At 40.1% G+C, this 12,971-nt stretch overlaps 1 protein-coding gene across 2 annotated transcripts; it reads right to left on the reverse strand.

The window, feature by feature from the left end:
• Nucleotides 1-264: 264 nt before the first annotated feature.
• On the reverse strand, nucleotides 265-11,406 carry LOC136445818 (uncharacterized). Of its 2 annotated transcripts, none has more exons than XM_066443964.1 (13): nucleotides 11,144-11,406; nucleotides 10,761-10,779; nucleotides 10,101-10,328; nucleotides 9,738-9,863; nucleotides 6,374-6,481; nucleotides 5,710-5,805; nucleotides 5,103-5,235; nucleotides 4,063-4,345; nucleotides 3,560-3,710; nucleotides 2,856-3,044; nucleotides 2,175-2,256; nucleotides 1,395-1,501; nucleotides 265-834 (listed from the first exon to the last, which is right to left on the reverse strand). In XM_066443964.1, exons 1-13 carry the CDS (start codon nucleotides 11,173-11,175, stop codon nucleotides 619-621), a joined length of 1,770 nt encoding a protein of 589 aa, XP_066300061.1. In that variant the 5' UTR covers nucleotides 11,176-11,406; the 3' UTR covers nucleotides 265-618. The 2 variants fall into 2 exon arrangements, with proteins under 2 accessions (XP_066300061.1, XP_066300069.1); XM_066443972.1 differs by having other exon boundaries at nucleotides 265-776; nucleotides 11,144-11,405.
• Between the last annotated feature and the right edge of the window lie 1,565 nt (nucleotides 11,407-12,971).

Raw genomic sequence — 12,971 nt, forward strand, 5'->3', positions numbered from 1 at the left:
ATGTGTTTTTGTTGTTAAAACTGGCAGATAGAAATCACTTTGTATATTAATTATGAATGCATATGTACCATCTGACAAGTCCCAGAATTTAGCAATTGTATTATTGCGGCTGAAATTTGTGCAAAGAATCTCCATAGAGTTTCATTATGGTCTCAAAACACTTTACATCTTTTATGACACCTTGCTACTTAAAAGCCACAAAAGTAAAGTAAGACTTGCACTAAACTAATACAATGCTGATATCTTATTCCACATATTACTATGTCGTGGCACATAGTTTATTCACCTCTTACCTTACTAGTACATAACAATGTCTTTGTTCACTGCTATTAATGACACATGCTCAATCTCTTGCATTAACACTTCTACATTTACAATTACAAAGAAGAATCTGCTTCTGTGCATCAGAACATTACAAAAATACATTATATATGCATGGTTAACAAAAAACATTGGCAGTTGGTTGTAGGATAGGCTGACACAATGGTCATATAACAGGGGTATAACCAGGCTTTGGAAATGATCTTTACCTTTGACCTCCGATTAAGTAACCTGATTACTCAACAATCGGAGCAGTCCCAGTCAGTGTCTGTTTCATCCGAGTTGCTGAGGGAAAAGTCAGAAATCCCTGCAGGGAATGATGAGCGGCTGTCCCAACGATATGGGGTCCTTGTCCTCGGAGAAGAAGAGGGTGTTGTGCTGGTAGTAGCAGACGATGCTGACCATCTCTTTGAAGTAGTGCTTTCCGATGAAGAAGCGTCCGTCGGCCGTGGTCTCTATGGTGAAATGATGGATTTTGTCACAGAAAAGCACGGAAAGGACAAAGTCTCCGACCTGTGCCGAGTGAAGGAAGGGAGAGTCTTTGTTTAGGGGGTTATTCCGACCCCAGCACCGGTCCCTTCCCCCTCCCATTTGACGTTGATGACTCGTGTAAGATCTTGAAAGTTTCCTACTTTATTTTTCCCTATTAGAGTCCATGCACTACTTGAAACTTATATTTCTTTCTTTTTCTGGAAACAGTGAAAATCATACAAATGATCTATTCAGAGTAGTACAAGGTACTCTTGGACACATAGCATCATTTATGTGCGATTGCTACCAAGAATGTTAACATATAATTCCTTGTATTTCACAACGGTTTACGCTGAAAACATTTCTTTGTCATGCACCTGTTTTTCATCGTTTGTCAGTAATAAGATTAAATGCATTTAGCCAAGATATAACTACATGTAATCTCCAAGCAGAGTAATGGCTCTGGTTGGTCGTATGGCATGGTAACAAACGTGACAAAATAGAAAGCCCGACAAAAACGCCTACAACACATCGAAAACCAGTCGGGTTCATTCATCTGATTGGATAGTAACTCCATGTGCTGAAATAAGAGTTGGGCTTACCCTATGTGTGCTCTGCCGCACTAAGAAGTCCCTGGACCGGGCGTACCGAAGCAGTCTACTCTCCGCTTCATGCCGGCTCAGCCGACCATGGTACCAAGGTTCCGTCTCTGCAAACATGCATTATTGATTCAATCAACAGTTCACATAAGGCTTTATAAATAATGCCTAGTTTGAGCTTGGGGTTTACGAGCGTAGAACACATTGGTTTCGTCGTTCCTCCATCCCAAGATAAGCTCGAGTCATTGGTTTTGATTTGAGCCTAAGGAAAAAGATTTTGATGTTTTGTGGAATGAGCATGGATAGGCAGTAGAATAAGCTCCAAGGGCTAGACAATTTCTAAAACAATTTTCTATCTTTTTCATGGAAAATGCATGAATTGATTATTGTTTTGGTTACCGGTGGTCAACGTCAATATGTATCGATAAATACAATTTCTAATGTGGTCAAGAAATGACACATGCATGAGTATTCTATGAAAGACAGGAGAACCGGAAAATGGTCATTGTTTATACAAAAGTGCCAATTGCTCTATACACTGAGTCCCTACAACCATGCCCGAGTAGAGACGGGGGATGCCATAAGCTATATGCAGCATTTGACCCGCTGCTTGTGTCATGTTTGCATAAAGTGACGTCATAGAAGCGGTGGATTTCCTGACGTCATGTCAAAGACTGGTGCTGCTCAAAATTTAGGTAAGTCCAGCTTTTTCTTGTGCTGAAAATTACTTTGAAAACCCTACTCTAAAAGTGATGTTTGTTACGCACATGAAAAGTGCCTTACCGAAGCCGAAGTACCGGGGTCCCCTGAAGGCTGAGTGAGAGATGGGTGAAACCCGGTGACCTGGTACTCGGGGCTGAGAATGCTGAAAAAATGATGATAAAATCAATGTTGAAAAATTACATTATTTCTCAGTTCAAAGCCACATACCAACTTTGTGAACCCCTGTAGACTTCACCAACTTTAAAAAAAGTTTTTAAAAACGCCATGTATGTTGCAAGAGTCATACACAGGCTTTCGTTCATGTCATAATAATTCTGATTTGAATCCACCGGCGGCCATGTTGGAGTAGTAATGCAGCAGTATATTGGCGTGTGTAACAGATGTACACTGTACTCCAACATGGCTCGAATGATGTCATATGAAAAGCCTATTTATACACGTATTTGTAATGGAAAGTTAGGAAAACACAGCTATTTCAGCACCAAGGACAGACCAAAGTGAAAACTTTGTCTACGTTAATAAACTATAACACAGGAACAGAAAGCTAGTACAATATCTACAACATTTGATTTTGTTTCATTTTCTGTCCACCAAGTGCATAGTTTCTAGTTCTTTACATTTGATTCAATTGCATTTACTATATCTAATGTGTAAGCGGACACCAGGTAGAGTAGCGAGTAATTTGTTAGAATTGAACGCAAATGGAGATCTTAAAAACAAACAAAACAAACAATAGTCTACCTTCACGACCTCCCAGTAGTCCCCGGGGACCCATCCCTCCACCATGCCGATGCGCACGTACCACCACCCCCGGGAGTTGACGTCCAGCAGCTGCCCGTGGTCGCCCTTACGACAGGAGATGCACCCATCCAGCGTGGCCGTGTAGTCACACACCGCCACCGCGGTAGCGAAGTTACCATCATACGGGCCCTGAGGAGCATACAAGTTAAGTGTTAAAGTCGCTATCACATCATATTGCGGATAGGGCGGTGCCCATCTCTGTTTCTTTAATCCTTGAGCCACCTAGAATGGGGCTAGTCTGTTGGAGTATAATTATAGCCAACTGGGGAATATTATATGAAAGACTGAACTTTATATTCGAGCAAAGCAACACCTACAATGACATACATTTTAGAAATCCTTGCAACTATATCCTAGTAAAAATGAAAATTTGGGTAATGCATGTCTGATTATACTACATTTGTACACAGCAAAGCAAATGGCAAAAATATTATAGATCGATGGTTGGTAAAAATATAAGGAAATTTGTAGATTAATTTTAAGATATTAGATTTCCTTGAATCTTGATCCGATGAAGGAAGGGCTGTAAGAATTGATCTTTTCATGTACCGAAAGAAGAAAGTCCGGGTGTTCGTTATCTAGCTATGTAAACGAGAATTTATAGGAAAAGCACCCCACACCAAGTACACACCGCTAACACTTACGTGGGACGTAGCGCCGCTGAGAGGTGCCATGACGGGCGGTGGGGAGGGCGGTGCGAACTTGCGGTGGTGCCAGGGACTCTGGTCCCCGCCCAGCCTGCGGGGTGAAGGCGGGGACGGCTGGGGCATACCCACGCCTGGAACACTGTCCCATCTGGGTGATACAGGAAAAAACAAGTCCGACGTGTCAGTATAGTAATAGGTAATATTGCAAGAAAGTGCTATAATAAGATTACTAACCATTACAGTATTTTGAGAAGTAAATTTCCTTTAAACTTGCAATAATGATCACTTCTAAAAAAATGACAACAAAGAAAATTATATGCGTCCAAATGACAGGACTTACTCAAATAGAGCTTACGCTAGAATTGAATAGACACAAACTAAGGCCGTTAACACTCCCCGTACGGCCTAACCCTTAAGACGCAGCAAATACGATGTCAAAGGACAGCTTCAGCTAGATCTTGAGAAGGTTAAACATTTTTGACAAAGAACGTTGGCCGTACTTGTGTATTTTGTTGACGTAGTGACTAGTCGACGATTCACCAACGCTGACCCCGCTGATACTGATGTTCTCGCACGATCCACTCTTGCGTTGCTCGAGTCCGATGGGTTGGAAGGGGGCTATGGTGCTGGGTGCCTTCGGGCTGCCGTCCCTTTGGTGCCGAGAGGGTAGGTCATCGGCTCCGGTGCGACCATGTGGAGAGGGATCACGGCTGGTGTCGGGGATTCGGTTCGGCGGAGAAGAGAGGTTCAGAGAATCGAACATGGGTAAGGTGTCCTCTGCAGCTGAGGGAAACGAAAATTTCGAAAATTAGAATATATCATTTTCGTTTCAACTTATCTTAATCGTAGATTTAAGTTGACACGCTGACTAATCTGTGATTGAGTTTATAGATGTCAGTCATGATGAAAGGACGCTGAATGCATTGCGTTTCTGGGTGGGATGAAGAGAATTAACAACAGCCGCAATTTCAGTCTCATATGCATAGACAACCACAATATCAATATCAGTACCATGTATTTATCAGTACCATGGACAAATACAATTCTAGTACCATGGAAAAACCAACATGGCAGCTCTGTCTATTTCGCTTTTCTTTATGAAGAAGTTTGTAACTTATAACATTGATAATGGTAGATACATGTATTTCGAATACCTGTGTAAAGACAATTAAGACCTTTTGTCAAATCTTCAAGTGTTTGTGACTGCCGTTATACACAAACGAAGTATATCACACCAACACTATATGCGAAAAGTATACCACTATGATAATGGGTATAGGCTACAAATATACAATACTACATTATTGTACCCCTTTGCTATGTTTGCATGCTGTATCATATATTAAGTATATCTTACAGTTACTTGTGCACACTACTGCTAGTACGTTCTAATGACTTTAACGTGAAGATTGCACCCAAAAAAAAATATCGCCATGATACCTCCTTGTCATATTAACGACATAACTGCATTGGGTATAAGTATACACTATGGTTATGTATCCCAGCTATGTATTTTCAATGATGTCTTTGTGTAACTCACCGGGAGATGTTGGCACACAGCAGTGAGTGCCCATCTCCCTGAGGATGTGGCGCGGTACCCAACCCTCGATGGGTTTGGAGCAGGACTTCGGGTAACTCACCACAAAACACCAGTCCTGGTCGAAACTGTACACCTAATTCAAATAAAAGGTAAGAGCATAAAGTAAACGGATGCAAAGCAATAAATCGTTGTGTCTCAGCTGTCATCCTTCTGACGCCCAATCGACTATGATGCAATGCAATAACAAAATAGACATTAAGGACTACAAATCAGTCATATATCTTACAACACTATATCAAATCAAACTGGTAAGGATTGCTCTAAAATGTATTCTGGTAATGATTGCTCTAAAATGTATTTCAATGAGAGGCCTCAATAAACTCTTTTTCCGTGATAAAAATAACTAAGATAACAATAAGATACAACGTATGGTAAATTGTCTAACAATTCTAGGAAATTAATCTACTCTACAAAAGATCATGTAGTATGGGATGACGCTATATATACAGTCTTTAGTACAGTCTTTACAATGTAGGGATTAATACTTCACAATGCATGGTGTTGTATGTAATACGTTATAGAGCTGCATGAGGAAGATGGTGTTTACCTCGACAACATCCCCAGCTTTAAGCGGAATGCCCTGTCGGTGCATCTGCATGGGAGAGTAGTCCGTCACGGCATAGAACAGAACTCCTTTCGGCTCCTAGAATAGAAATAGGAACATTTTGTTTTGATGTTGTTTCTTGCAGTGTATTATGTGTGGATGCTAGTGGACTAGCCCTCTGTTGTAGAGTTTGCGCAATTGGGTGGCCCAAGGGCTATAGAAACATAGATGGGCACCTACCTAGGAAAAAGTTAAGTAAGCAATTCTTAAGCTTGTCTTTCAATATACATGTATCTATATACTGGTTTATCTCATCATGGTCAGTAAAGAGGTTCACAATTGAAAATGATAAAGAAATAGCATTTAAATGTTTTTAATTAAGTAAATGTCTAAAAAAAGAAAACGAACTTGTATCTCACTCTTTCCAATATGTCTGAGATTATTCAACAGTAATATATTATCATTAATATCCTCCTGTCCTCACTGAAATGCTTAGTCATTTATTTACTGTATAATGCTTATTCAACTATTGCACAAACATATGATTCATTATTGAAGGTTCAGTTTTACCATAGAGTAACACATAGGGAATCCAAAAACAGAAAATAAATGCAAAAGAATACATGCAAATTGTGTTCAGAATGTAGAGAGACATTATAATACTCACCCGGTTCGATTTACTTTTGGGTTCCACGTTGACGTAAGCGTGCCCGTCAGGCTTGATGTTGACGTACGTGTGTCGCTTCTGTTGTCCTGGGCTATGAGAGGGCGTGTCCTAAAAACACAGATTTTAAAAAGAAAATATGAACACGCTTCAAACAAAATTATCGTTCAAGCTTCAATATAAGATTAACACAGTGACTATAGCATGTCCAGAAAATAATATCCAAAAACAGTAAGTTCTGCTGCAGTACCAAAAGAAATCAAAGGCGACAAGAGGTGATAATTTCTTTCATAGGTCTCCACCTAACGACACGCCACATTTCATAAGAATCCACATACAGCTTCTTGAGTTATGCTGTTCAACAGCAAAAATCACAAACGCTATCGAAAATACAGCCTTCTTGCTAACGGAAAGATGCTAAGAGAAATGATAAAGCATCTGTAGCATTACAAGTAAACCACCTTCATCACCATCTTGCGTCTTGAGTCTTGTTCAATGGCCATGAACAGTACAAACATCAGTCTAGCATCCACAAAAACCAGTCCAAACTGTACCATTAGGCCCCAAGTAGTGAATGTGGACGGTCAGTGATAATACTCTGATATGGGGCTCCCTATATAACACGTCACTGTACACGTCATATGACGTAACGACTACGTCAGCGTTTCCTGGGACGTCACCAGCTGATTGAAATACCGCGGATTGCGGAGCACTTGGTCCGTCATTGTAAGCCGTGATGTATCTTTTTGCAAATACGTTAGATAGAGTTCCTGTATTTAGTACTTTTAAGATAAAACGTTATACAACATAAGTTGTCTTTTTATATAACATCAATGGCGTTATATGCATATGCAACAATACGAGCTAAATGGAAAGGTACCACGTGCGCTATATCACGTATATACCATGTAAATGATTCTGTCTTGGTCTTTTTGATAAGAAAGATATTTATAACTGCAGTACGTCAGTGAATTGTATTTTTTACAGCCTATGTATATGTATCACAAAATGATAATTTTTGTCTGCTATCATACCAAAAATATAATGGCCATGTTGTAAACCAGAAAGTGATGAGACCTTCTTAGTGATCACAAAATCTCGACACCCCTGGTTTGGTAAAATTATACAAGCTGGACTGAAGATGAAATTCTAAATATAACAAGTAACCGATCCTAGTAAACTAGCCAAGAGAAGGCAACCTTTTAAAAAACAAGTACCCAGAATTTTAGTCATGAGCGAAATAGTCAAGCGAAGACAAGCTTCTAAAAAAAATCAAGTAACCAATTTTTTTTGGCCTGAGAAAATAAAGCAAGGGAAGGCAACCTTTCATAAAACAAGGAGACGAAACCCTTGAATGTGCAAGCATTTGAAAATGACATTGTAAAATAAAATGTCGGAGAAAAATGGTGTTCACGCAGACAAAATATTGAAATGTAGGCTGTAACCTTTGCAAAGCTTCGTAAGAACCATGTATCATTAATGATTTGGGTACTAAGTAGGGTCTGGCAGCACTGTGTATAATGACCGTAGTTGTGCACTGGTGAAGGAGTTTACAAAACGTGGAATTATTTCTATGAGTACAGGCTTGCAACAATAGTATTGGAACCTGATATACGCTCTTACCTAGATTTGACTGATTTTTAAATAGCCATAAAAGGTACGTCTAGCATCACTTATATCTTCATAGAAAATCTAAAAATGATACGTACATTATTGATTTTGTTTCGTATGAACAAAACCAATGTGGGCGATAGTATACGTAGATAGGCGTGTTGTTTTCATCTAAGTCGGCGTCATGAATATACATGACCTCCAGAAAACCAGACTATTCAGTGCTGTGGGGAGTGTAATGCATACGTCATAGATACCACCGTTAAAATGTCTATCATGGCGTAAAACTTCCATGACGCAACAGTGATTTTACAAAACCTGAATGAACCGCCCTGAAAAGGATAAAGTATACGTCGCTTCGGTTGGTAAAGCAGTAACATTTTATCTTTGTTTTTCAGTCTAAACCCATTCTGTTGAAATTTTTGACAGCAAATAATGCGTATTGTTGAAATTCGATGTGTACTAGTATCGAGAACTTGTAAGCGGGTAGATTATGACAACGCTAAACGATTGGCATTTCTAGAAATATATCACTGAAGGGGGCCCGGTTGGTCTTTGGCGTGCAATTTCTATCAATATTCGGTCCTAGACCTAGACCTAGTTCCCTCAGACCGCAGCAGAACGTTACAGAAACAGCTTCCCAGGTAGGCAAAACCTTATTTTTGTCAACTTTAACCTCACGTTAAGACAACCAAGTTATAAACCTAGCCGCACGTATTTCTGATATTTCAGCAATTCCTTTCTTTTGGGACGCATTCTTCAATGGATATTCAGAACTTGTTCTAGCATATCATGATGGATTCGGTAACTCAACGGTTGCTCATGATCATGAAGATTATACAAGGCTGATCAGTACGTATATGTAATAAGCGTATCACAAATGATCAAATGCACAATGACGGAAGCCGGCAGCTGTCTCAATTTTCTGAAACACTTCACTGACAATGGTCATCTAAATATCTAATATCTCCATGAAATGAAATATCTGGAATGCTAAAAAGCTAGCTCTAATACTTAACGAATATATCAAAATATTAAGAAAATACACCAGGAGACCCATTCTCGACCTTGACCTTCGTCTTACCGATACCTACCCGCCTACGAAATATCATACAAAACCATCCACAGCTTCTCGGGTTATGCTGTTAACATCATACACACATGCATCCATAACCACTCCACCCTAGCAAAACCGAAAACATAACCATCTGGCGAAGGTAAATATAATTGAAAAAGGAGACCAACTCACAGGTGTACATGTACTAATATTGTTATAGCTCGTTATGCTGTCAATGTAGAAATTCCACTGTAATATATTGTCTGTTGTCAGCCCTTTGTAATAGCCACAGCCTTGTTGGGCAGCCCTGGATGTGCATTCTGAACAGCCAAACCGATAAGTAAATAAATAGATAAACAAGAGATATCTACCACTCAAAAGGCATGACTATAGCATGTCAAAAACACGAGATATCAAAGCCAGAAGTTTCGCTGCAGTAGCATAGCAAGGCGCTAGGCAAATCATCTCAAAAAGACCTGCCCAGGCATTCTTGAGTTATCGTGTTTACAGAAGAACACACACACACACACACACACACACACACACACACACACACACACACACACACACACACACACACACACACACACACACACACACACACACACACACACACACACACACACACACACACACACACACACACACACACACACACACACACACACACACACACACACACAAAGGTAATAAACTCACAGGGCTGTCGGGGGCTGCCGAGGCTCCCTCCTCCTCTATCTCGTCAGCTGAGATGCTGTCCGTGCAGGACTCGCGCTTGCTGTTCCTCCCGCCACTGTCACAGCTCAGCTTCAGGCCAACCAAGTCCTGGGGAACGTAATCCATCGTTAGACGCGTTGTTTTACATTAGTATTGATTTTTGTATTCAGTACAACGCCCAAGGCAAAGTTGTAATTTTTGGCGACGCCTACGGAGCGGAGACATTTTGATTTTTTTTAGAACCAGGATAGGTTTTGTACATAGGTTTTGTAAACAACAGATTTTCGGCTATGAATGAATAGTACAACATATTTCAAAGTGTCAGCCAAATCACAGATCAGATACCTTTAGATCAATCCTAGCATAATTAGGGTTGAAGTCCTCCTCAAAGTCGTCCAGGTCGTCAGGGGGCGTTGTTGTGACCTCCGGGATGTTCTTGTCCGCCGTCTCCTCCGTGCGGTCGGGAAGGGGAGGGGTGCTCGGTTCTTCGGCAGGTTCAGGGCTGTCCACTTCCGGGTTGTACACGGCCATACGCTTACGGTCGGCAGGGCTCACATCCGAAGGTGTCGCGTCCTAAAAAAAACAAGGTATCAGAACTGTTCCCTGTTTCGTCTTATCTTAATTAAAAACTGTACAATCAGCCTTTCAAAGATCAATAAGTAGACCTTATGTTTTACTAACGAAATAAGAAACTTTCCCTCTTTCTTGCTGCACATTTTTTTCATAATTGCTTTTTGGGATTGAAAAACAATGAAACTGTCAAAGAGAACGATCTCAATAATCATTTCTGCAATTTGGTGCACCTTCCTCCAAAAAGAACACATGCACACACCTTAGCATAGCATGTACCAAACTGTTACTCACATCACGAGAGTACAGATATTTACTGTGACAAAAGTTACCAAAATTTACGACGGAGTAGTATATAATGTCCTTGGGATGACGAAGAGATGAATAGATGAGTAAAGTAGACATTCAAAAAGAAATCTTTTTTGCAATACTTACCGGAGCACCTTTGTTTGGCCTGTGCAAGAAAGTAAGGTAAACCACACGCATTAGGTAACTAAGTAATGCTATACGATCTTTATATCAATACGTCTATCTATAACATGAACACTCATTATCATGTTACACGTAGATTTTCAACTGAAATCCGTTTATCAAATTTCTATGATTGAGAATACTCAAAATGTTTAACATTGTTACCAGTTAACTGGCTATCATGGAACCAACAAACACAATTTTACATATATATATGCAGTATACATTACAATCTAATCAATCAATCAATCTGCCGGCCGACAATCCAACCCATCGATTGACCGACAAACAATCAAACATCAAGATATAGATAACTTAGTGTGTAGATTTCCATATATTCCACCCACCTCATATGTTTGGGGAGAATAGTCGCGTACATTGACGTTAAGTCCTCAGGCTTCAGCCTGTAGAAATGTACAGAAATAAAACCTTGTAAAAAGTAAACATATTCTGTTGAAGAAACAATGTTTCAGCACAACTGGGCACGTACGTTAAATAACGATCAGGGTAGACTAGTTTGTGAGATAAAAAGGCTCACTATCCGATTTATGCAGTGGGCGGGAGGGGCGCCAAAACGTGATTAATCATGCTGACGGTGACATTTCAAAATGTAATGTTTACCAAAACAAGAGGGCCGCCATTTTGGATAGCCCGATTGAATCGCGCTTCAGGGGCCCAACAGTACGGGGAGGTGCCATGAAAGCCCCGGACAGCGGGAATTAGCGTTATACCAAGGAGGTTACTCGGACTACATTTTGGGTAGCCGACCAGTTAAGAACACGCGTAACCGTGTAACGATCGATATAGGAAACGAGAAAAGGTAGGAATATGTTACAGCAGTAAAAGAACAAACTACGGCTAAGTGTAACAAACATTAGAACACTAAGGAAGAAATCGTGGTGTAGCTACCGAAACATGTTGTGGTGTTTAACAAGAACCTTTTAAGGTTCTACAGTAAATATATATTATACCGTGAATATTCAAAAACATTCACGGTGTTTTTTTATTCACAGCAACGATCTGCGAACATGTACTCTTCTATGATTTGCGTAACTATCATTGTTGTTTCAAACGCAAAATTAAGCCTCCCCGAATTTATAAGAATTTACAGTATCAGTTCTAAGACTGACCCGCCGTTGTCGCCATCTTGGTTATCCCTGGCGGGTTTAGCCGGCATTGCAGGCATGTTCTTGAAGTCGATGTCTGCGTAGTTCATTGTGTTGGGTGGACCGGGAGACAGGTGGTTATTGGACGGAACCATCGTGGTCAACCCCAGTGCAGCAACCTCGGGCACGGTTACTGAGGGGAAAAAACAAATCGTCGATATTATCATCATAAAAAGTAATCTTCATTACGAATACAATAATTGTGATTACGACACCAAACTACAGCGAAGAAAGAAAAGCAGAAAGCGACAGCGTTGTTTTGTGCTGGGGGGGGGGGGGGTATGATTTACAATACTTGCATTTTGTAAGACGTTCCAACCGTGAGTAGGCTGATTCTACTTCTTGAAGGGTAACGTTAACTGTAATCAACACAGCAATGGCTCGAAATGATTAAATTTTCAGAGCTAGCTGGCCATGGAAGATTAATTATACTCTCTATATTCTTTATTAGCTTCGCACGTGATTGTAATAACAGCTTACTTACTGCAAAAGTTGCACACAAGCTTGAAATAAAACCTAAAGCTTGAAATGAAACTTGAAATAAAAGCATGTCTAAAGAACGTTTAATATGTAGTCTATCATGTGTTACAGAAAACACTGTAGATATAAATCAAACTGTATACATGTATCCATTAGTCTATACATTAAACCGTTTCTCAAATATGTTTCATACTTGAAATGAGAATTTGAAATTGCTTTTGCATACGTCATATAATGCTGTACACAAATAAATATAAAACGTCAGAAATATTCTAAATGTGATTATTTGCTATGGATGCCGTACGACGCGTATTCTAAATGCAGGTTCGACAGAAGTGTTGCATTGTATATATGTATTGTGAATCGCAGGAACAGACACACAGACACATAATCACACAGACATACGCATACACACGATACACTCTAGCAAGCGCACACACACACACACACACACACACACACACACACACACACACACACACATACGTTATGGGCACGCTCACGAAACACATACACACCTCTGAAAATG

This window comes from Branchiostoma lanceolatum, chromosome 1, assembly GCF_035083965.1.
Source record: "Branchiostoma lanceolatum isolate klBraLanc5 chromosome 1, klBraLanc5.hap2, whole genome shotgun sequence".
Taxonomy (NCBI): Eukaryota; Metazoa; Chordata; class Leptocardii; order Amphioxiformes; family Branchiostomatidae; genus Branchiostoma; species Branchiostoma lanceolatum.